A 26084-nucleotide genomic window follows, 5' to 3' on the forward strand; every position below is an offset into this window, starting at 1 on the left:
ATTTAATTTTTTATTATTATTATTATTAATAGATGGAGGTTTTAATGAGAAAAACTTACCTTACTAACCTAAAACTTTAACCTAAGCCTAACCAATAGTGTCCTAAAAGCAACTAAGAGGTAAACAAAATAGACATCCTTACCCCACCAATGCCTAAAGTGGAATTAAATAAACAGATTGTGTCCTAGAAGCAAATGTAACATGAAAAGCAAATTTTCTGAAGCAACCACGTCATTTTGTGTCGTATCCATGACACTTTTGTCTCATGTGTCAGCTTACAAATTTGGCTGGGCTTGAATCGTGATCTTCCGAGTCTGAGATTCAACACTCTATCAGGTGAGCTACCGTGCAAGCTTATTGTGTTTAAATAAGTGTGTAAATGTAGGTGGGTCTGTAATGCAAGCATTAAATGTAACGTTTTTCAAATGATGCGTTAAAGAAAAAGTGTTTCGATATAATAACATAGTAGTGTGTGAGTAATAGAGCGAAAAATACGTGTTTTTTATTTCATAATCAGCCGTTTAGGTATAGTAACGTTCATTCTATAAGACTAGGTTGATATTGACACATTTCTAGAGAAAAACATTTCTTTTGTTTAAAAATGCCACTAGAATTTTAATCTGGGAGTGATGATGTGTGTTTGCATGACATCTTTGTTTGTGTTCACATTAACACATTAGACGCTGATGGCCAAAAATTTGGTAACTCCTGTGTAAAATTGCGGGTTTTTTACATTTTAGATATACTTTTTATAGGATTTTTATTAACTTTGTAGGCCTGTTGCAGGTAAAAATGTGTATATCCATTGGATTTACTTTCAATTTCTGCATAAATTGGTCATTAAAGTAATATTCCAGGTGCAATACAAGTTGAGCTCAATCAACAGCATTTTTGGCATAATGTTGATTATCACAAAAATTTATTTTGACACGTTCCTCTTCTCTAAAAAAAAAAAAAAAAAAGGTTACACACAGGCACTTACAATGGAAATGAAGGGGACAATTTTTACAGAGTTTAAAGGCAGAAATTTAAAGCTTAGAATTTAATAAAAGCACTTACATTCATTCTTTTGTTTAAACTAATTTATTATTTGAGTTGTAAAGTTGTTTTAAATTGTCATTTGACAGGAAAGGTTAGTAAATGATTTTATCACTACAATCATGTTTATATTAATGGTGTTTATGTCTTGTGGCTAATAATACTTTTGAAAAAGTAGTTTAACATTCAAAATAGGACCCCATTGACTTCCATTGTAAATGCCTCACTGTAACTCAGATTTTTGTTTAGTTTTTTTAAAGAAAAGGAGGGAAGAGTTGAAATAATTTTTTGTGATAATCAACATTATGCCACAAATGCTGTTGATTGAGCTTAACTATATATTGAACCCAGAAAATTCCTTTCAATATGATCTGGTCTTCTGCTAAATCAGAATTATAGACAAACACATTCTGCTGCAACAAATTACACAAACACGGATACCCTTTTAATGTCTTTGAACATGCCTTGTAATCATTCACAGATGTTCATTAATAAGACTGCTAGGGGACAATTGTATCATTGTATGAGCTGCTCTTGTCCTGAACTGAGTGTGTTTTTTGGACTTACATGCCGGAAATGCTGGACAGCTGGAGTTTTTGAAAGCTAAACTGCATGATTTTATGTGGTTTGTCTATATCATGTCTCCTTGTACTGTCTTCTTTGCTCTTTTTAATATTTGTATATTTTTTGCAACAGTTCCGTAGAATTGTAACATCCATAGTTTGCAGCAGTCCACAAAAAATCCCATCTGAAATCGCCAACGAGAAGCTGATACATTTATATATATTGTTGTTGCATATGAACCTTTCATAAAAACAGATGTAAATCAATGTGATAGGCATAGTTCACCCCAAAATGGAAATTTCCTCATTATTTACTCACTCTTATGCAATCCCAGATGTGTCTGACTTTCTTACATCTGCTGAACTAAAATAAAGACTTTTAGACGAATATCTCAGCTCTGTAGGTCCATACAATGCAAGCAAAATGGTGCCGCAATTTTGAAGCTCCAAAAATCACACAAGTCAGCATAAAAGTAATCCATACAAATCCAGTGGTTAAATCAATGTCTTCAGATGTGAGAAACAGATCAATATTTAAGTACTTTTTACTATAAATTCCCCTCCCTGCTCAGTTAATCTCCACTTTAACTTTCACATTCTTCATGCATATCGCCACCTACTGGGCAGGGAGAAGAGTTTCTTGGAAAAAAGGAATTATATATTGATCTGTTTCTCACCCACACCGATCATATCACTTATGAAGATATGGATTACTTTTATTATGCTTTTTGGAGTGTCAACATTTTGGCACCCATTCACTTGCATTGTATGGACCTACGGAGCTGAAATATTCTTCTAAAAATCATAATCACTTGTGTTCTGCAGAAGAAAGAAAGTCAGACACATCTGGGATTGCATGAGGGTGAGTAAATAATGAGGAAATTTCCATTTTGGGGTGAACTATGCCTTAAAATGGATATCACATTGATTTACATCTGTTTTTAATGAAAGGTTCATATTCAACAACAATATATATATATATATAAAAATATATATGTATCAGTTTCTCGTTGGCGATTTCAGATGGGATTTTTTTGTGGACTGCTGCAAACTATGGATGTTACAATTCTACGGAACTGTTGCAATATTTGGGTGAACTATCCCTCTAATGTGCACTATGTAATATTTTGTTTATGTTGTACTGACATTGAACTTCTGTTACTGATGTCATTGTAAAATGCACTATTCACTGATAGCCATGATTGACTGATTTTGTGAGTAAAAGCGTCCAATTCCAGGATATTATTAAGAAAAAGTGACATCATTTAATTTGGTATTTGGAAGGCAAATACCAAATTCCTGGGGAAGTACCAAACTTTTCATAATGCCGAATGGAGACCCACCAATTAGAGAAGTCGCCCTTAGCTTGGAATAGGGAATTGAGACAAGCAGGGTTGTGATGCGTGTTTGCATATTAGGGAATATTAACTTAATTGAGGTTAACTAGCTATGTAGTAATCTACTTGCCTAATGTTAGTTTATATGGAATGGTTTACTTATAAAAGACATGGTGTTTTACATGGTAGTGGTGTTTTCTCATTAGAAAATATATTAAAAAAGGCAAAAATCCGGTCTGATTTGATTTCATGGGATGAGTAGTTCTTAGTAACTGAAATTTCTCCAAGTAGCACATGTTCCTGGATTAACATTGTTGCTGGTTGTAAAACTACATTTCTGTCAGCCAATTAGATTTTATGCTTACATTTAATGTTAATGCTAGGGTTAGACTTGGGGCTAGGGTTAGGATCTTCTACCCCATTGTTATGAACTTATCATTTCCCTGTGAGTATAGGGGTAGATTGTGGTTAGGATTACGACAAGAGTGATGTTCCAGGTCAAACCAAAGAGGGTGAAAAGAGCATATCCTTAATCTTCAGGCCCTCATGTACATGTGCTTTCAACTACTTTTTTGCTTCAAATCAAATGTCATGATTCATCTTGGAGCTGGTCAGTTTGTTTTAAGGCTTAGAACTCTTAATTGAAGAACGTTTTGAAATCTATATGTTTTGAAATACCTTATTGTCCGGTTACTGTTACGCTCTGTATCACTTCTTTGTGTGAAGACATTGATTGTGTGTTTGGTGTGGCTGCTTGTGTGTCTTGCTTCCTAATGCCTTTCCAACTTTCCATGCATGTGTTGCAGAGTTCCGTTCACCCTCTTATATCAGCGGACTGAACCGTTCTGCATCTCTGAGTCACACGGATCGCCCTGAACTTCAGTCCGTAAGTGGCAGCAATACACAGCTCAATAGCGCCGCCTCGCCACAGTACACACCAGACTTCAATGTGAGAGCTCTTGTTGACCTACAGATTGTTAAGGTAAGGATATAAAACAATATTTGTATGTTTTATTCATTCATTCCTCATTCATTTTGTAATATGACCTGTGTTGGCTAAAATACTTAATTTTTACACGTGCATCCTAGCTTTCGAAAAATAGTCGATTAAGTTGTCGGGCACATGCAACAACTGACATTTCAATGCAGTTAATCTCAGGCACATATACAGACAAAATCATAAACGCTCTCCATTACGGCATACTTTGGAAAACGTTGGTGTTAGTAAACTGAAAATGTAAACCTCGGTTCCCTGAGACGAAGGGAATGAGGCATTGCGTTTGCTAGCGCATATGGGAGTGTCCTTCCACACAACCTAGTTGAAACCTCACTACAATAAGGCCAATATTCTAGTATTGGCTATTGTGTTTGAGCCCTGCCACAAAATCAGTCCCGAGGAAAAATGTGCGATAAGATCTGTTTCTTAATTTTGAATGGGTGCGTCGTGAGCGTCCGATTCAAGCATCTCAGGACAAAAATGGGGCGAAGTCACGTGTCCTTCTCCAGAATGAGGAAATAGCGGCTGTAAATTCCACTGTTTGTGTCACAGTCTGTGCATGCAACACCGGCATATTGTGTAGTCGCACCATATATTGTGCTCGATTGTTGTAAACACCTGATATGCATGTGAGGACTTGCCACGCATTCGCGCAGCGGGACAGCAGGCTTATTAATTCATATGAAACAACTTCTATTGCGCTCTTTGCGAGAAGATTGTGTATTTCGGCTTGTAACATCGGCATGTCTTCAGACGGAATCACGAAAGACTCAACACCTTTGAAATGGGACGGCCGATGTGTAAATTGGATTTTATAATCATATTAGATCGTTTTTTCAGCACTGCATCAGTGTGGAGTGGCCTAAAACAACATAAGAACTATAGGACTCCTGCCCCCAACACTGTAGGTAACCAACAACTGCTTGTCTTAAATCCTGTGCTAACCAGCTGGTCCCCATCTTAACACTGATCTTCAATAGATCACTGGAGCAGTGTGAAATCCCATGCTACTTTAAATGTTCAATCCTAATTCCTGTCCCAAAGAAACAGGACTCAGCAGTCATTGAGTCTCTCCTCTGCACTTGTTTGGTCTTGTTTGGTGCAGCTATGAAATTGGATATCAGAAGACTACAAAGGAGAGTTCGGAATGCTGAGAGGATTATTGGTTGCCCCTGCACTCTCTTCAAGAGTGAGGGAAAAGGCTGAAAAAAAATCACTCTCGACCCCACTCACCCAGCCCAATACCTTTTTGAACTGTTACCTTCTGGATGGCTCTACAGAGCTCTTGAGAACCAGAACTGTCAAGCAGAGGAACAGTTTTTTTCCCTCAGGCTATCCACCTCATAAACAGTTAAAACTGCCTTATTGAGCAATAATTATGTGCGATTCACAGTTTCAAGTCTTTTTATATTTACCCAACACAACACTATGGCAAGCCGTTTTAACATTTAATCATTTTAACCTACTAGTCTCTATTTTCAGGCTACTAGTGCTTATTTTTTAGATACTAGTATCTATTCCATTAAGTACTAGTACTTATTCATTAGCTACTAGTGCTTATTATTTAGGTACTAGTGCTTATTCAACAGATACTAGTGCTTATTCTTTAGGTACTAGTACTTATTCAATAGATACTAGTACTTATTCTTTAGATACTAGTCCTTATTTATTAGATACTAGTACTTATTCATTAGATACTAGTCCTTATTTATTAGATACTAGTACTTATTCATTAAATACTAGTACTTATTCTTTAGATACTAGTCCTTATTTATTAGATACTAGTACTTATTCATTAGATACTAGTCCTTATTTATTAGATACTAGTACTTATTCATTAGATACTAGTCCTAATTTATTAGATACTAGTGCTTATCAATAAGCTACTAGTACTTATTCAATAGATACTAGTACTTATTCATTAGATACTAGTACTTATTCATTAGATACTAGTACTTATTCATTAGATACTAGTACTTATTCAATAGATACTAGTACTTATTCTTTAGATACTAGTCCTTATTTATTAGATACTAGTACTTATTCTTTAGATACTAGTCCTTATTTATTAGATACTAGTGCTTATCAATAAGCTACTAGTACTTATTCAATAGATACTAGTACTTATTCATTAGTTACTAGTACTTATTCATTAGATACTAGTACTTATTCATTAGATACTAGTACTTATTCATTAGATACTAGTACCTATTAAATAAATACTAGTACTTATTCATTAGATACTAGTACTTATTCATTAGATACTAGTACTTATTTCAATAGTGACTAGTAACTATTCTTTTGTTACTAGTAACAAAAAAAATTTTTTGCCATTGACTTCTATGGGGATCTGTCATTTAGATATCAACTATTCAGTTCTGACTAGTATCTATTCCAATTGTGACTAGTACATATATATTAGATACTAGTACTTATTCATTAGATACTAGTACTTATTCATTAGATACTAGTACTTATTCATTAGATACTAGTACTTATTCATTAAATACTAGTACTTATTCAATAGATACTAGTACTTATTCAATAGATACTAGTATCTATTTATTAGATACTAGTATTTATTCCAAATGTTACTAGCAAGATTTTTTATTTTACTAGTAAGATTTTTAATTGAACTATACGGTGGCCGTTCTGACTAGTCATAACATAAGACTAGTAAAAAAAGCAGTTGTGACTAGTAAGATAAGAATAGTTACTAGTAACATCTGGAATAAATACTAGTATCTAATTAATAGGAATTAGTATCTATTGAATAAGTACTAATAGCTAATTAATAAGTACTAGTATCTAATTAATAGGTACTAGTATCTAATGAATAAGTACTAGTGTCTAATGAATAAGTACTAGTAATATTTAAAAAGATACTAGTCAAAATTGGAATACTTACTAGTCATAAATTAATAGATGATATCAAAACAGAATAGGTACTAGTATCTATTAATTTGCAGATATCTTCAACCTCATAAGGAACTAGTAAGGAAATATTAGGAGATATCTTCTTTCAAGCAGATTATTACATAAACATGAGTACTCTCAGCCATCCAATCAGAGTTCATATGGTAATGCAGGCTAAACTACGGCAATAGAAGAAGCTGATTGGTTAAGGGTAGAAAAGATGCGTTTAATATGACTTTTACATATAGACCATACTAAAGGCTTAACTGCCAATAATAAAATCCAAACAACCGGTTCATAATTACCAGCCAAACAACCACAATCCAGAGATTGTGACTTTTGGAGAGCATTCATAATTCACATAAAAAAAAAATTTGGATAGTCTGCGTCTGATATGCGATTGAATGTCAAAATTAAAGTAGCATGCACTATATTAGGCTACATGCCTAGTCATTATTATATTTTTTATACTGCTCACTCGCACACAGGTCTGCAACACAAGATTTTCATAAAGGTAATAACTTGTCATTTTGGTCTGCTTGGGTTATTTCACGACAGATTTGGTAAGATTTCATAAGGTGACTGAGTTACTAGTTCACAGTTCCAATACGTTTTTTTATTAGCCTATTCAGCAATAGTGTAAAAGGCCGGTAAATAAAATACAACCTTAACATTGTAAACACAATTAACATGTAGGCTATGCGAATTTTACTTCCCCTTACTTTATGACAAATCCTTCAATAAATGGTATTCAGAAAACAAGATTTAAAAAAATAAGTAGCCATGTAGGCTATAATAAAAAATATACAGTAGCCTAAAGCCTTTTGTGCTCTTTTATTACAAACAACATTTAGCCTATTTAAACGCCAAGGCTAAACTAATTTATTTGTATCGAAACTGAAATTGTACGCGACGTTGGGTTCAGCGATCTCTCATTCGGTCCAAAAGTTTCCATATTTGCAATGTAACATTTGCATCTATTAATATAAAGTCGAGTCCCAACATAGGCTAAATCCGCAACTTCACATCAAGGGATATGAGTTTGACTAACCGGCACAGCCTTTATATTTTAGGCTGACAAATTAAATTAAGCAACTTTTTATGTTTTGTTGACTGTTTTATGTGGTCTCATGAAAGTGCGTAACTATACCACAAATTTAATTTATCGTGCCATTTATACTCCAAAAATAGTTTTTGCATGTAGGCCTAGCTATATGATACGCAGTTTTCGCGTGCATATGATATGGCTACTGTAATACAGCCTACGCACGCACTCCACATCCCTAATCCCAAGAGATTTGCAGTGTGTAGCATATGCACGCAAAAAAAAAAAAAAAAACTATTTTGGCATAGGCCTATACATAGCACGAGAAATTAAAGTTGTGGTATAGTCTACGCACTTTCGACATCGTGTTGCAATGCCATGCCAGAAGTGAACTGATAATATTGTGTGAGCGTGCGGCGCGGCGCCATCACTGGATTTGTTCCTCAGGGAAATAACTTAATACACTGTCATTAGTCATACAGATAATATGACATCATTCGAAAGAGTAAAATGTATATTTTTATTTGTGTACATTCAAAATGACTACAAATCATGTCATGCCTTTGAAAAATAAAGAAAACATGCTTTAGCTGTCTCGGTCTCTTTGAACATCTTTCTGGCACACACCAAAAATTAACCAAAATACAGCAATAAACGCCTTCTTGGCGTGTCTATACTTCTGAAAGTCAACATTTAGATTATTTGAACGAAGTTAAATGCATTATATTGGCCTAAGTCACTTTGGAATAAATCACAGCGTGTTTCATTAACCTATAAAAAAAACGTGACTTTAGCTTACAGTCCGGAAAATACAGTATAGGCTGTTATCAAATTATTTCACACACCCCCCTGCACTTGAGAACTGCTGGTCTACACCAGTCTATGGTCTCTACACAGAAGAAAATCCCTGTCTACTCTTCCCGGTACGGATTATGTCTGGTTGTTTGATGAGAAAAAGATGAAATATAGTTGCAATAAAGGCGTTAAGAATCCGTACAAATGCAGCCGCGGAGGACTTTTATTCTGCTGTGCGGAACTGATGAAGGAACAATTTGATCTTCGGCTGATAAATCAGAGGCAAGGATAGTGTCTAATAAATAGGTACTAGTATCTATTGAATAAGTACTAGTAGCTAATTAATAAGTACTAGTATCTAATTAATAGTTACTAGTATCTAATGAATAAGTACTAGTATCTATTGAATAAGTACTAGTTTCTAATGAATAAGTACTAGTATCTATTGAATAAGTACTAGTATCTAATATATATGTACTAGTCACAATTGGAATAGATACTAGTCAGAACTGAATAGTTGATATCTAAATGACAGATCCCCATAGAAGTCAATGGCAAAAAAAAAAAATGTTACTAGTAACAAAAGAATAGTTACTAGTCACTATTGAAATAAGTACTAGTATCTAATGAATAAGTACTAGTATCTAATGAATAAGTACTAGTATCTATTGAATGAGTACTAGTAGCTAATTGATAAGTACTAGTATCTAATGAATAAGTACTAGTATCTAATGAATAAGTACTAGTATCTATTGAATAAGTACTAGTAGCTAATGAATAAGTACTAGTATCTAATGAATAAGTACTAGTATCTAATGAATAAGTACTAGTATCTAATATATATGTACTAGTCACAATTGGAATAGATACTAGTCAGAACTGAATAGTTGATATCTAAATGACAGATCCCCATAGAAGTCAATGGCAAAAAAAAATGTTTTGTTACTAGTAACAAAAGAATAGTTACCAGTGACTATCGAAATAAGTACTAGTATCTAATGAATAAGTACTAGTATCTAATGAATAAGTACTAGTATCTATTTAATAGGTACTAGTATCTAATGAATAAGTACTAGTATCTAATGAATAAGTACTAGTAACTAATGAATAAGTACTAGTATCTATTGAATAAGTACTAGTAGCTTATTGATAAGCACTAGTATCTAATAAATAAGGACTAGTATCTAATGAATAAGTACTAGTATCTAATAAATAAGGACTAGTATCTAATGAATAAGTACTAGTATCTATTGAATAAGTACTAGTAGCTAATTAATAAGTACTAGTATCTAATTAATAGTTACTAGTATCTAATGAATAAGTACTAGTATCTATTGAATAAGTACTAGTTTCTAATGAATAAGTACTAGTATCTATTGAATAAGTACTAGTATCTAATATATATGTACTAGTCACAATTGGAATAGATACTAGTCAGAACTGAATAGTTGATATCTAAATGACAGATCCCCATAGAAGTCAATGGCAAAAAAAAAAAAATGTTACTAGTAACAAAAGAATAGTTACTAGTCACTATTGAAATAAGTACTAGTATCTAATGAATAAGTACTAGTATCTAATGAATAAGTACTAGTATCTATTGAATGAGTACTAGTAGCTAATTGATAAGTACTAGTATCTAATGAATAAGTACTAGTATCTAATGAATAAGTACTAGTAGCTAATGAATAAGTACTAGTATCTAATGAATAAGTACTAGTATCTAATGAATAAGTACTAGTATCTATTGAATAAGTACTAGTATCTAATGAATAAGTACTAGTATCTAATGAATAAGTACTAGTATCTAATGAATAAGTACTAGTATCTATTGAATAAGTACTAGTATCTAATGAATAAGTACTAGTATCTATTGAATAAGTACTAGTATTTAATGAATAAGTACTAGTATCTAATGAATAAGTACTAGTATCTAATGAATAAGTACTAGTATCTATTGAATAAGTACTAGTATTTAATGAATAAGTACTAGTATCTAATAAATAAGGACTAGTATCTAATGAATAAGTACTAGTATCTATTGAAGAAGTACTAGTACCTAAAGAATAAGCACTAGTATCTGTTGAATAAGCACTAGTACCTAAAGAATAAGCACTAGTATCTGTTGAATAAGCACTAGTACCTAAATAATAAGCACTAGTAGCTAATGAATAAGTACTAGTACTTAATGGAATAGATACTAGTATCTAAAAAATAAGCACTAGTAGCCTGAAAATAGAGACTAGTAGGTTAAAATGATTAAATGTTAAAACGGCTTGCCATATGTTGCACCTTAATTCTTTCTCCTCTTCTCCTTCCGTTTCCTGTCATCTCCCCTTAATATGCAGTTGGTTCATTAATATTCAACATATTATTTGCATACTGATTATTTAAATAGTACTAGTATCTATTAAGGTAAGGATATCTTTGATCTAAAATGTTACCTAAAAAATAAGCAATAGTTCTATTTTTTCTTAACAAGTTGGGTATAATTAAATACTAGACACTATTGGAATAAGCACTAGTATCTAATAAATAAGGACTAGTATCTAATGAATAAGTACTGGTATCTAATAAATAAGGACTAGTATCTAATGAATAAGTACTGGTATCTAATAAATAAGGACTAGTATCTAATGAATAAGTACTGGTATCTAATAAATAAGGACTAGTATCTAATGAATAAGTACTGGTATCTAATAAATAAGGACTAGTATCTAATGAATAAGTACTGGTATCTAATAAATAAGGACTAGTATCTAATGAATAAGTACTGGTATCTAAAGAAAAGGCACTAGTACCTAAAGAATAAGCACTAGTATCTAAAGAAAAGGCACTAGTACCTAAAGAATAAGCACTAGTAGCTAATGAATAAGTACTAGTACTTAATGGAATAGATACTAGTATCTAAAAAATAAGCACTAGTAGCCTGAAAATAGAGACTAGTAGGTTAAAATGATTAAATGTTAAACCGGCTTGCCATACTCTTTTGCCATTACATTCCCTTGCACTGTATATAACAGATTTGAATTTGCACTGCATATATATATATATATATATATATATATATATATATATTATACAGGTGCTGGTCATATAATTAGAATATCATCAAAAAGTTGATTTATTTCAGTAATTCCATTCAAAAAGTGAAACATGGATAATGTAAACATTCATTCCACACAGACTGATATATTTCAAGTGTTCATTCCTTTTAATTTTGATGATTAAAACTGACAACTAATGAAAAACCCCAAAATCAGTATCTCAGAAAATTAGAATATTGTGAAAAGGTTCAATATTGAAGACACCGGGTGCCACACTCTAATCAGCTAATTAACTCAAAACACCTGCAAAGGCCTTTTAATGGTCTCTCAGTCTAGTTCTGTAGGCTACACAATCATGGGGAAGACTGCTGACTTGACAGCTGTCCAATAGACGACCATTGACACCTTGCACAAGGAGGGCAAGACACAAAAGGTCATTGCTAAAGAGGCTGGCTGTTCACAGAGCTCTGTGTCCAAGCACATTAATAGAGAAGCGAAGGGAAGGAAAAGATGCGGTAGAAAAAAGTGTACAAGCAATAGGGATAACCGCACCCTGGAGAGGATTGTGAAACAAAACCCATTCAAAAATGTGGGGAAAATTCACAAAGAGTGGACTGCAGCTGGTGTCAGTGCTTCAAGAACCACCACACACAGACGTATGCAAGACATGGGTTTCAGCTGTCGCATTCCTTGTGTCAAGCCACTCTTGAACAAGACACAGCGTCAGAAGCATCTCGCCTGGGCTAAAGACAAAAAGGACTGGACTGCTGCTGAGTGGTCCAAAGTTATGTTCTCTGAAGAAAGTAAATTTTGCATTTCCTTTGGAAATAAAGGTCCCAGAGTCTGGAGGAAGAGTGGAGAGGCACAGAATCCACGTTGCTTGAAGTCCAGTGTAAAGTTTCCACAGTCAGTGATGGTTTGGGGTGCCATGTCATCTGCTGGTGTTGGTCCACTGTGTTTTCTGAGGTCCAAGGTCAACGCAGCCGTCTACCAGGAAGTTTTAGAGCACTTCATGCTTCCTGCTGCTGACCAACTTTATGGAGATGCAGATTTCATTTTCCAACAGGACTTGGCACCTGCACACAGTGCCAAAGCTACCAGTACCTCTTTTAAGGACCATGGTATCCCTGTTCTTAACTGGCCAGCAAACTCGCCTGACCTTAACCCTATAGAAAATCTATGGGGTATTGTGAAGAGGAAGATGCGATACGCCAGACCCAACAATGCAGAAGAGCTGAAGGCCACTATCAGAGCAACCTGGGCTCTTATAACACCCGAGCAGTGCCACAGACTGATCGACTCCATGCCACGCCGCATTGCTGCAGTAATTCAGGCAAAAGGAGCCCCAACTATTGAGTGTATTGAGTGCTGTATATGCTCATACTTTTCATGTTCATACTTTTCAGTTGGCCAACATTTCTAAAAATCCTTTTTTTAGTAATATTCTGATTTTCGGAGATACTGAATTTGGGATTTTCATTAGTTGTCAGTTTTAATCATCACAATTAAATTAAATAAACATTTGAAAGATATTAGTCTGTGTTTATTGAATGAATATAATATCCAAGTTTCACTTTTTGAATGGAATTACTGAAATAAATCAACTTTTTGATGATATTCTAATTATATGACCAGCACCTGTATGTATGTGTGTGTGTGTGTATATATATATATATACACACACACACACACACACACACACACACACACACACACACACACACATTTTTAGTTTTCAATTAATTTTTGTTCTAATCTTTCAACCCAAAGACGATCATGTTGGAGAAAGAATCATCATTAGCTAGTACATTTTTTGTTTTAGTCGCTAGACTTTTGACGACATTTAAGCATAATATAAAATATATTAAGCAAACGAAAGATGGGGCCTCTTCATATATATTCACGCAATATAGTATATTATAATATTTTTTATATATTTTGCTTTATGATTTTAATCACATTTTAGCTTTTTAAAAATGTACAAATTTCACATTCTATAAATTTATATGATGTCATGACATTGCATTATTAATAATGATACAAGCTGTTGTCACTGTTTGAAATTTCTTACATATTTTTACCAAAACAGTTCACAAGGTAGGAACCTAATAATGAAAATTAGGGGTCACGATTGTGAAATTTGGCTGACAATTAATTGTCAAACAAATAATTGTGATTATGACGATTAATTGTCTGTTTTAGGGATATGATGAATAATTGTCTGTTTTAGGGATATGGTGATTAATTGCCTGTTTTAGGGATATGATGAATAATTGCCTGTTTTAGGGATATGGTGATTAATTGTCTGTTTTAGGGATATGATGAATAATTGTCTGTTTTAGGGATATGGTGATTAATTGTCTGTTTTAGGGATATGATGAATAATTGTCTGTTTTAGGGATATGGTGATTAATTGTCTGTTTTAGGGATATGGTGATTAATTGTCTGTTTTAGGGATATGGTGATTAATTGCCTGTTTTAGGGATATGATGATTAATTGCCTGTTTTAGGGATATGATGAATAATTGTCTGTTTTAGGGATATGGTGATTAATTGTCTGTTTTAGGGATATGGTGATTAATTGCCTGTTTTAGGGATATGATGATTTATTGTCTGTTTTAGGGATATGATGAATAATTGCCTGTTTTAGGGATATGGTGATTAATTGTCTGTTTTAGGGATATGATGAATAATTGCCTGTTTTAGGGATATGGTGATTAATTGTCTGTTTTAGGGATATGGTGATTAATTGTCTGTTTTAGGGATATGATGAATAATTGTCTGTTTTAGGGATATGGTGATTAATTGCCTGTTTTAGGGATATGATGATTAATTGTCTGTTTTAGGGATATGATGAATAATTGTCTGTTTTAGGGATATGGTGATTAATTGTCTGTTTTAGGGATATGGTGATTAATTGTCTGTTTTAGGGATATGATGATTAATTGTCTGTTTTAGGGATATGGTGATTAATTGTCTGTTTTAGGGATATGATGATTAATTGTCTGTTTTAGGGATATGGTGATTAATTGTCTGTTTTAGGGATATGGTGATTAATTGTCTGTTTTAGGGATATGGTGATTAATTGCCTGTTTTAGGGATATGATGATTAATTGTCTGTTTTAGGGATATGATGAATAATTGTCTGTTTTAGGGATATGGTGATTAATTGTCTGTTTTAGGGATATGGTGATTAATTGCCTGTTTTAGGGATATGATGATTAATTGTCTGTTTTAGGGATATGATGAATAATTGCCTGTTTTAGGGATATGGTGATTAATTGTCTGTTTTAGGGATATGATGAATAATTGCCTGTTTTAGGGATATGGTGATTAATTGTCTGTTTTAGGGATATGGTGATTAATTGTCTGTTTTAGGGATATGATGAATAATTGTCTGTTTTAGGAATATGGTGATTAATTGTCTGTTTTAGGGATATGATGAATAATTGTCTGTTTTAGGAATATGGTGATTAATTGCCTGTTTTAGGGATATGGTGATTAATTGTCTGTTTTAGGGATATGGTGATTAATTGTCTGTTTTAGGGATATGATGAATAATTGTCTGTTTTAGGAATATGGTGATTAATTGTCTGTTTTAGGGATATGGTGATTAATTGCCTGTTTTAGGGATATGGTGATTAATTGCCTGTTTTAGGGATATGGTGATTAATTGTCTGTTTTAGGGATATGATGATTAATTGTCTGTTTTAGGGATATGGTGATTAATTGTCTGTTTTAGGGATATGATGATTAATTGTCTGTTTTAGGGATATGGTGATTAATTGTCTGTTTTAGGGATATGGTGATTAATTGTCTGTTTTAGGGATATGGTGATTAATTGTCTGTTTTAGGGATATGGTGATTAATTGCCTGTTTTAGGGATATGGTGATTAATTGTCTGTTTTAGGGATATGGTGATTAATTGCCTGTTTTAGGGATATGATGAATAATTGCCTGTTTTAGGGATATGGTGATTAATTGTCTGTTTTAGGGATATGGTGATTAATTGCCTGTTTTAGGGATATGGTGTTTAATTGTCTGTTTTAGGGATATGGTGATTAATTGCCTGTTTTAGGGATATGGTGATTAATTGCCTGTTTTAGGGATATGGTGATTAATTGCCTGTTTTAGGGATATGGTGATTAATTGCCTGTTTTAGGGATATGGTGATTAATTGTCTGTTTTAGGGATATGGTGTTTAATTGTCTGTTTTAGGGATATGGTGATTAATTGCCTGTTTTAGGGATATGATGATTAATTGCCTGTTTTAGGGATATGATGATTAATTGTCTGTTTTAGGGATATGGTGATTAATTGCCTGTTTTAGGGATATGGTGATTAATTGTCTGTTTTAGGGATATGGTGATTAATTGCCTGTTTTAGGGATATGATGATTAATTGTCTGTTTTAGGGATATGGTGATTAATTGCCTGTTTTAGGGATATGGTGATTAATTGTCTGTTTTAGGGATATGATGATTAATTGTCTGTTTTAGGGATATGGTGATTAATTGCCTGTTTTAGGGATATGATGATTAATTGTCTGTTTTAGGGATATGATGAATAATTACCTGTTTTAGGGATATGATGATTAATTGTCTGTTTTAGGGATATGATGAATAATTGCCTGTTTTAGGGATATGATGAATAATTGCCTGTTTTAGGGATATGATGATTAATTGCCTGTTTTAGGGATATGATGAATAATTGCCTGTTTTAGGGATATGATGATTAATTGTCTGTTTTAGGGATATGATGAATAATTGTCTGTTTTAGGGTTATGATGAATAATTGCCTGTTTTAGGGATATGATGATTAATTGTCTGTTTTAGGGATATGATGAATAATTGCCTGTTTTAGGGATATGATGATTAATTGTCTGTTTTAGGGATATGATGAATAATTGTCTGTTTTAGGGTTATGATGAATAATTGCCTGTTTTAGGGATATGATGATTAATTGTCTGTTTTAGGGATATGATGAATAATTGCCTGTTTTAGGGATATGATGAATAATTGCCTGTTTTAGGGATATGATGATTAATTGTCTGTTTTAGGTGTTTCACAAACATGATGATTAATTACCATACAAACTCCCTATGTGTGCTTCATGCACAGAACAAAGTAATTTATAAAAATGTAGCTTATAAAATAAGGGTATATGATTTCCTTTTCAGTCTTCAAAAACATATGAATAACAGTCAAAAATAAAAGTATAACATTTTAAATAATATTTTAATTATCAAAATATGTCTAAATACCTAAATTAAATCTCTTATTTGTCTGATATACTTATGATCCATTGGACTTTTTCCAATGTTTTGTTTTCTTTTGCTTCTTTTGTAACCAAGGCAACCTGTATTGCTATTATATTATATTATGCAATAGTAAAATATTTCTGCCTTCAAATCTTCATTTTCACACATTATTTTAAGGCTCTCTGATTAACTCACAAGCCCTTATTTCTCATGAAGGAAGACTTTGACATTCCGTTTCTTGCATTTTATCATCTCCACAGAAATTGAGCAGGGCATGTTATTAACACTGCGTGCATAACCCCACAATGACCGTGGACATTTGCCATTACATGGCCATTAAGTGAAACTAGAGCACTGTGCGCTCACAAAATTTCATTTATATCTTGTTTATATTTTTGCGGGAGTTTGGTGCAAGCATCTGTAGACGGCGTGCACATCAGAGTGCTTGAGAAGTGGTTCATCTACACAGGCTCTCAAGAGAGCTGCTCTTGTGATGTTCGCAGTGCAGTTCCCTGAGATGCTCGGAGTTCAACTGAATGAGACACGTGCTTTTTCCTGCTCACTCATGAGACAACATGCAGGTGTCGTGGAAAATCGCGATGAATCTCTCTAAGTTGTAAGAAAACTCTCGGAGTCTTGAGTTCCAGATGCCAAAGTTGTAGTTTATTGAACACCAACAAACATGAGACCGGTCAGCTGTCCGTTCTGACTCATTATCCTAAGTTCTCAGTTATATACCTTTTTGTTATCATCTTACCCACTATCTCTGACCCACAGGGCCGTCGCCAGAACAAACCAAATGGGGGGGCATTTAATTTTCATAGGGGGGCACACTTTTTTAATGATCTGAGACAGACCAAAACAACAACCCATATTAGGCTATAACTTAAAATAGTCCACAATAGTCTTGTTTTGTTCAATTATTCAAATAAAATACTTCACCGTATGATCTCAACGTTTCTGTTTATTTTCTCTTAACATTTCTAGTAGCCTATATTTTTTGTTAATCTGCATTGTTCGTCACATACACAACACAGTGCCATCTAGTGGCTTTCTTGAGTAACAAGCACAATCAACGTAATCATTACAAGTCCAACCTAAAACTACACCAAAACCAATTTGATTTATGACTCTACAACACTTCATAAACACGAGTCACAAAAGCTCCTGGTTTCCACCAACAGCACAACAATAATAAAAGCAATGCATAACATACTGCAATAAAATTCTTTTTTTTTTGTTATACACAGAGACTTCAGCTCTTGTTGAGCAATACGTTTTATCCTCTCTCACTTTATCTTTCTCTCTCTCTCTCTCTCTCTCTCTCTCTCTCTCTATCTCTCTCTCTCTCTCTTTCTTTCTCTTTGTATCTCTCTGGATATTTTTTCTTTTGAATGAAAGCAAAAGAGCATGGCTAACCAGCTGTATCCAAGAACAACACAACAATAGCAATGCATAACATACTGCAATAAAAATTTAGCAATGAAGCAGGCAAGCATTGTATTCACAATTGATTAAAGTAGTTCAAGGCGGCGGGTCTCCGAGTGAAATCTCCGAAGAACATTATCTTTCCATTCATGTTGACACTTGCGTGTGAGATCCTTCTCAAATGCCAGCTGAATGAGCTGGGCCTTGCGTGTGTGCCGCATAGAACGTCTGTGGTCGGTGAATACATTCCTCAAAACTGAAAATGAATTTTCACACATTGCGGTTGAAGCACCAAGAGTCAGTCCGGTCTTCAAAGCTGTCAGTACACTTGGCATTGCTTCTAATGTTTTGTGGTACTTTGAAAGGAGATTTTGTGTTGTCAGTTTCGCGTTTCCTTCTTTGTTTATTTGTGTAGAAATAAACTGTTTAGCAACAATACATTCTGTCTCAGCGATGGTTGATTTTGTTAATGACATGATGTGCTGAAGTAACTTCAGATTCAAAAATTGATCGCTCTCTGGGTTCAAAGCAATCAGCGATTGCGCAAGCTGTGTGTTGCGCTCACCGAAGCGATGTTTGATTTCTCCAAGAAGTGTGTCAAGTGCACTGTAATAAAGCCTTCGTAGCTCTGGTTTGTCATTGTCCTTTTGTCCTGTTGTTTCTTCAACAAAATACTGGTGTAAATTCTTATTTACTGTGCGCTGCCGTTTTGAAGGTGCGGAAGTAACATCCAAATCGGTGACCGCATCCCACAGCTCTGTGAACTTGGCCTCACAGCGGAGTTCACTCACACACTTAGAGGCACTCGCGACCAGTTCCAACCCAGTCAACAGGTCCATGTCCTCACTTTGCAAAAGCTTGTTAGGGCCATCCAGCAACATCAACACTGTCTTTACAAAGTGTGCGATGAACATAAACGCAGGCTGAGAAATTTCCCTCAAAAGCCCAATGGCCTCCATCCTCACCTCAGCACCATGTGTGCGCTCTGCGTCGATCTCCGAAAGCAAAGAAATGATCTCCTTGTAAGACTTAATGATCGCAGATACTGTTGATAAATGTCCTGTCCATTTCTGCTCAAGAAGTCGCTTTAATCGCTCGCCTTTGTACTGCGCCGAAACAGTAGGCTTCCGAAAGAATCTGTACAGGGTGCAACATACATCAAAAAAATCGGTGACTGCTTTCTCTGCTGTCAAAGTGTTCACAACCACCAGGTGCAGCTGATGGTTCATGCAATGAACATATGGGATTTCTCGCCCCAGCTTTTCTTGGAGTAGTTTCTGCACACCGCCATTCTTTCCAGCCATAACAGAAGCTCCATCATACACCTGACTTAAAATGTGTGACGTGTTCAGTCCGGCTTTTGCCAGTTCTTCCATAATTTTGTTTGTCAGTGTGTTGGCATCGCCGGCATCTGCTGTAGCTATTGTGAGAAGACGTTCTGTTGTTTCATGTAATGCAGACACGAAGCGAATAACTATAGATATGTTCTCGCATCCAGTGGGGTCCCGTGTCCCATCCACTTTAATAGTATACCACGAATCGCCATTTTGCATATCCGGACTTGTGTAGCTTGCATTACGGGGGATGTGTTTTATTATTTCAGACAATGTAGGGTCTTTCTTAACAGTATAATTCAACAGGGAGAGAAAAAGACCACTACCATCCTCTGCCATGTCATCAAACGCACCACAGCTCCCTCTGAAAGGTAACTGATTTTCAGCGAGAAATCCCACAACATCAATGAGAGCAGACACGTAATAACGATTTCTGCCTAGCTGATCAGAATTAAGAAGTGTGGAAATTTCCCTTCCACTATCCATGCGCATTTGGTGTTCTTTCCATCTTGCCAGACATGTCAAATGTTCTTTTGAACTTGCGTGTTTATGGAATCCCTTGTCTTTTTCAGCGGCATGTTTCCAGTCCCGTTACCCTTTAACTGTGAAAGTCGAGTCTACTATGGCGTGCGCACTATTGAACACTCGACATGGGAAGCAGAATGCTGCATCAGCTTTGACACTATATTCAAGCCAGTCACGAGTCTGATACCATAAAGACACAAAGGAGCGATTTTTATTATTATACAAGCGAGCAGGGTATCGCTGTAAAATGATCTGATTCGGTCCTTCATTTCCAAGATCATCAATGGCCTGCAGCTTTGGCCCAGTCACAGTCACAGCGACGCCGATCACGTCACTAGTAGTAGGCCCATTCATAATTACACCCGCTGCTCTGTCTACGCTGTGAACTTGTGTCTCATTAGACAAATTCTCAATTACCATCTCATTAGCTCCAGAGTCGTCTCCACACACGTTGTTGTTGGTCAAAGTCGTCTTTGTCAACGACGAATCTTTAAACCACTTTCTTATATCCATAGCTTTGCTGTAGGTCTACAAAACCGCCAAAATTTGATTCTGAGATCGCACGCAATGCGCAGCTGAGCTGCGCAAAGGAATTACGTATAAACAATTCTCTATGCTTAACTAAATGAATTGCATGATTTATATGATATATATATACACTTACACACAAACTGCATATTGTAATTTGAATAAATAAAACTACTAACACAAAAATAACATATTGAAAGGTCTGCTGCTGGAGACTTGCCATTGGCTGTTGTATTTGAATAATTAATGGAGTAGGTCTTTGCAATGTTTGGGTGCTGTTTTGGGATGTTTTAACAGTCATTTATGAATATAATTATATTTCAAGTTACGTTCTGTGTAATAATGCGTTGAGTAATGAATTTTCTGAATCATTTCTGAAGATAATGTGTATGTGTTATGCATATCTACCGCTGTAGAGATTACTGTTCCTGTGAGATAAGTTCTGCTGAAACAACTGGATGAGAAAGTGAAAATGATCACAATCGTAGACTTTTAATATCAAACGATTAGGGGAACACACTAAGTCATTTGGGGGGGCACAAGAAATCATTTGGGGGGGCACTGCCCCCCAATGCCCCCCTTGGCGACGGGCCTGCTGACCCACGAGGTCACTGCCTGGTCTCTTTCCCACCAATATGTTCTATGTCCTTTGTTAATTAAATATTGGTGGGAGATCCCTCACCTATCTATTAAAAAGAAAAAGAAACATGTATCTTTGGTAGCCTCTCATATCTTAACCTTGTGTTACAGTTCATGGTCCGAGTACATCAACTCCTAAAAACATTTGACTAATGAAAGAAAACACCAGCTGCAAAGATATCATACATTCAGCCCATTAGAAAAAGACACCATTCATATAATAACTGATTAAAAGTGTCTTTGAAAAGATACATGTCAGCACAAAGGAAACACACCAAGGACTCGCATCAGAATACTATTGATTAACAGAAACACATTTTGTTTTTGAAGGATTTTAAAGGAATACGCTTGTTGTTCAAGGATATCAACCATTCTTTGTGTTTTCTGCAGCATCAACACTTTTAGTAACCTCATATGCTCTCTCCTGGGTCACACAAAGGCCTGGAAACTCATATAAGTATTTTGATATATAAAAACATACTAGAATATTGAAAGATATACTATACAGGGAAAAACCAGGCTGAATCCAACTTCTTTATCAACTGCTTTTTATTCAGTAAAAAGGCCTCGGTGCTTCCACTCTACACAACTCTATCACTGCCGAGTGAAATGATAATATTTACTTGCCAGTGGCTAATAACAGAAGTTTTTTGGTCGCATAGTGTGAAATTTACTCGCATATGTGAACCTTGCATCTATTTATTCATACTTTTATTTTTAATAATTTGTTTAATAATGGGGAAAAAAGCCTATCTAGAGACCTGAGATGCAAATTAACATGTGCTATAATCTATATGCACAATGTATCTTTTTTAGTTTTTGTGCTGAAATCATGTTTTGAAACTGTCCCTATACAAATAAAGGACTTTTAACTAGGGATGGGCACGAGTACTCGGACATGGCAGCAATGATCGATCATGAAAACGATGATCGATAGTGATCACGCATGATGTAACTTTTCACTTAATTCGACAATTACCTGACAACTAAACACAAACGTGTCAAAGAGATAGCTTATTTTTAATTTTGAGGTTGATTACGTTGTGACTTGAGGGGTACATTGATTATGGCAAACAAACTGAAACGACGCTGCAATGCTATCATTACAATAATCAAAACAAAGAGATTGTAATTTACCATGTTTTTTGAAAACCTGTCTCTGTAAAACGTTGCTAAACACGCTGTATTGTCATGTAATGTAAGAACTTTGACTCGTTTATGGATATTATTTAATAAACGTGAATGATTGTCACTGATTAAACCTCCCTGTCCTGCGTGATGTAACACACACCTGCATCTCGACGAAATTAATCAAGATTTCCGCTCGAGTTTCCAAGTTAGATATCCGATATAAAGTGTCATTCCTTTGCACTTTCCTCTGTTGAAAGGTGGAAATTCAGAATCTCCGAATGTTGAATGGAACGCTTCATGATTCACAGCAACAGCACAGAGTATCGCGGCTTTTCTCACTAGACCGAACATTTGGACGCACACGTACACACCAGGCGCGTGTGGCAGTACAGCACGCGGGTTTTTCAAACCGCTAGACAGAGCGCATTTAAATGGAACACAATGCAGCATCGTCAGAACTTAACGTTATCTTAACATGCTTATTAAAACGCAATGGTTATGGCATCTCCTGTTATTTGAAAATATACTATTCAGACGGTCACTAAAAAAACACGTGCGCATTTACTAAGATGACTACGGTAACCCGAAGGACCAACTGACAGACGCGCGTTGGGCATATTCTTTTAGATGTGGGCAGCGAATCTTCACATAATGACAAAATATGAAGCATTATATATTGATTATGCAATCTTTTGTCAATTTTTTGACACACTAATTTATAACAGCCTATAATAATAAATATACGATACACTGGAACAACAAGACGCAATGCAGCAGAAATGTTATTAACAGTTATGAACATGTAATTGTCCCTTGAGTACTCGACGAGTCAGAGTAATCCGGTAGACAAAATGACCAAAATGCCCATCCCTTCTTTTAACCATAAACAAGCCTGAAATACACAGGGACTCTTATTTTGAAATGACAGAGATTTGGCTCTGTTACAATGCACTATATGAAAGTATTAAACAAATAATTTTTTTAATACCCTATATATTCACCAAGAGTTTTTGATGAGGAATTAAAAAAAAAAAAGAGGAATTTAAAACAAATGTATCAACCACTATCGGCAAAGATACTTGCTTATAAACAATAGTTTAAAAAAAGCAACTATCGGCACGATTAATCAGTAAAACTGATATATCAGTCGACCACTATCCAAAACACATGCACAAGATCATAGAGATGAATCGATCGTATTGCTTCAGGAGATTATTTTTATGCTGCCTTAATGTCCTTTTTGGAGCTTGTAAGTTTCAAAGAGAGTCATACGAGTTTGAGACTGCATGATTAATTTTCAGTGCATTATCATTTTTGGGTCCCTTTAAATAACTGTATGAGCGGCTTGTAAATCATTTAAGCAGCTTGGCAAGTTAATGTTACAGACTAACTTTCCCAACTCTGCTTATGACCAACATTTGTGTCTCTCTTTCTCAGATTACACGCTCTCAGTATCAAAATGGCCTTGTTGCATCACGGTTGGACAGCTCACCGCAATCTCCTGACAGCGGACACACACGAGTGGAAAACAGCACATCATCTGCCCCGCTTCTCTCAATAGAAAACATGCTCACTCTTACAGATGGCCCTGATGAGACAACCTCCCTCCTCAATGAGCAAAACTGCCTACCTTCACGCCAGGCCAACCACAACTCTCATAACTAGAGTGCCATCTGACACACTCGCACACAATCATCAACACACACTGACATCGGTGACCACATGGTTGTTTGACTGGCATGCACAATCAACCACTGGACCTACGGACGAATCGAGATCCCAAACACTTGGAGGATGTTAAGCACTTTTCCAGACATTGGTTAAACATTCCAGTATAAACAGACACCTTTCAACGCTAACGGGAATTTCTGCTGGTAACTTCATTCTGATGAAACATATCACTGGGGGCTATGAGGAGCAATAGTTTCACAAGACAGCTGAAAAAGACGTTGTGTAATAAATTGTGCAAGATGAAAGCACAGAGAAGCCAAAGTGTACCTGAACTGAGAAGGGCCCCTGTTTCAAACAGACAGCTTTTGGAGCATTTTATAGACTGTGCGAATGGAAAAAATTATATACAGTGTATGAACATTTTTGTTGAGACTGCTCATAGAAATGTTCTGAAGTCATTGTGAAAGAGGGAAACTGTGGATGCCTATTTTATTATAAGTATTTTTGTCTTTTTTTTCTTCCAGAAAATAAATATCTAAACAGTCTTAAAACAAGATAGATTTACTTGAAGTGCAGTAAGAAAAATAAACTTAATTCAGGACATACTGTTTTTTCTTATTGTCTCAACATGGTTTTCTTGTTTTAAAGGGATTGGTTTACCCAAAACATTTTATTCTATCTACATTTACTCACCCTCATGTTGTTCCAAACATGTTTGGTTCCAAAAGGAGAAAGAAAGAACGAACGAAAGAGAGAGAGAGAGAGAGAGAGAGAGAGAGAGAGAGCGAGACATATGGGTTTGGAACCATTTGACCATGAGGGTGAGTATATGGTGACAGAATTCAAATTTTTTTTGTGAACCAATATCTTTAAAGGGATAGTTCACCCAAAAATGAAATTTCTCATTATTTACTCTCTCTCATGATATCCCAGGTGTGTAGGTCTTTCTTCCTTCAGCAGAACACATTTGAAGAAAATTAGAAAAATATCTCCGCTCAGTAGGTCCTTAAAATTCAAGCGAATGGGGATTTATCTTTTGAAGCTCCAAAAATCACAGACAGTCAGCATAAACGTCATCCATACAACACCAGCTGTAAATTAATGTCTTCTAAAACAACAAGATCACTTTTGGTGTGAAAAAGATAAATATTTAAGTACTTTTTGTTTTACTCTAAATCATGCTTCCGGTCAGCAGCGGTATGCACGTGTCATAATCGCATTGGCATTTGAAACATGCGAGAACTGAGGCATGTGTGTCACAGCCAGAAGAGCAGCGCTGTTTACAAGTGAGATGGAGGAACGCTGACAGTAGGTTTTGGTTTAGATATGTATTGATCTATTTCTTTACTCACAATAGTGCATTTGTGTGCTCATCCTGGATGAAGAAGACATTAATTTAACAGCTGGTGTCGTATGGATGAAGTTTATGCTGGCTGTCTGTTATTTTTGGAGCTTCAAAAAAGAAATCTCCATTCACTTACATTTTAAGGACCTACTGAGCAAAGATATTTTTCTTCAAATGTGTTCTGCTGAAGAAAGAAAGTCATACACACATGGGATATCATGAGGGTGAGTAAATAATGAGAATTTTCATTTTTGGGTGAACTATCCCTTTAAAGAAGTTTCAAGAATTTTTACTGGAAAACAAGACAAAAATGCTGATTAAGTAAAAAAAAAAAACTTTTTTTTTGTTTTTGTTTTTTGCCAGTGTAGCTACTTCACTTTTGTACCAAATAATATTAGTGTCATATGCGTGTGTGTGTGTGTGTGTGTGAGTGAAAGATATGATGAGGCTGAGATATTTGTACGTGCATTTGTATGTCTAACAACG

The 26084-nt window shown here is 35.1% G+C and overlaps 1 protein-coding gene across 1 annotated transcript in view; it reads left to right on the forward strand.

The window, feature by feature from the left end:
- The window catches only part of LOC127634871 (metal transporter CNNM4-like), a 57670-nt gene extending 31937 nt beyond the window's left edge, over positions 1-25733 (forward strand). The window contains exons 6-7 of the mRNA XM_052114600.1: positions 3745-3920; positions 24020-25733. Of these exons, the coding sequence (XP_051970560.1) occupies positions 3745-3920; positions 24020-24247 (404 nt within the window). The 3' untranslated portion in view covers positions 24248-25733. The remainder of the gene's footprint in view (positions 1-3744; positions 3921-24019) is intronic.
- The last annotated feature ends 351 nt before the right edge of the window (positions 25734-26084 follow it).

This window comes from Xyrauchen texanus, chromosome 4 (genome assembly GCF_025860055.1).
Source record: "Xyrauchen texanus isolate HMW12.3.18 chromosome 4, RBS_HiC_50CHRs, whole genome shotgun sequence".
Classification (NCBI taxonomy): domain Eukaryota; kingdom Metazoa; phylum Chordata; class Actinopteri; order Cypriniformes; family Catostomidae; genus Xyrauchen; species Xyrauchen texanus.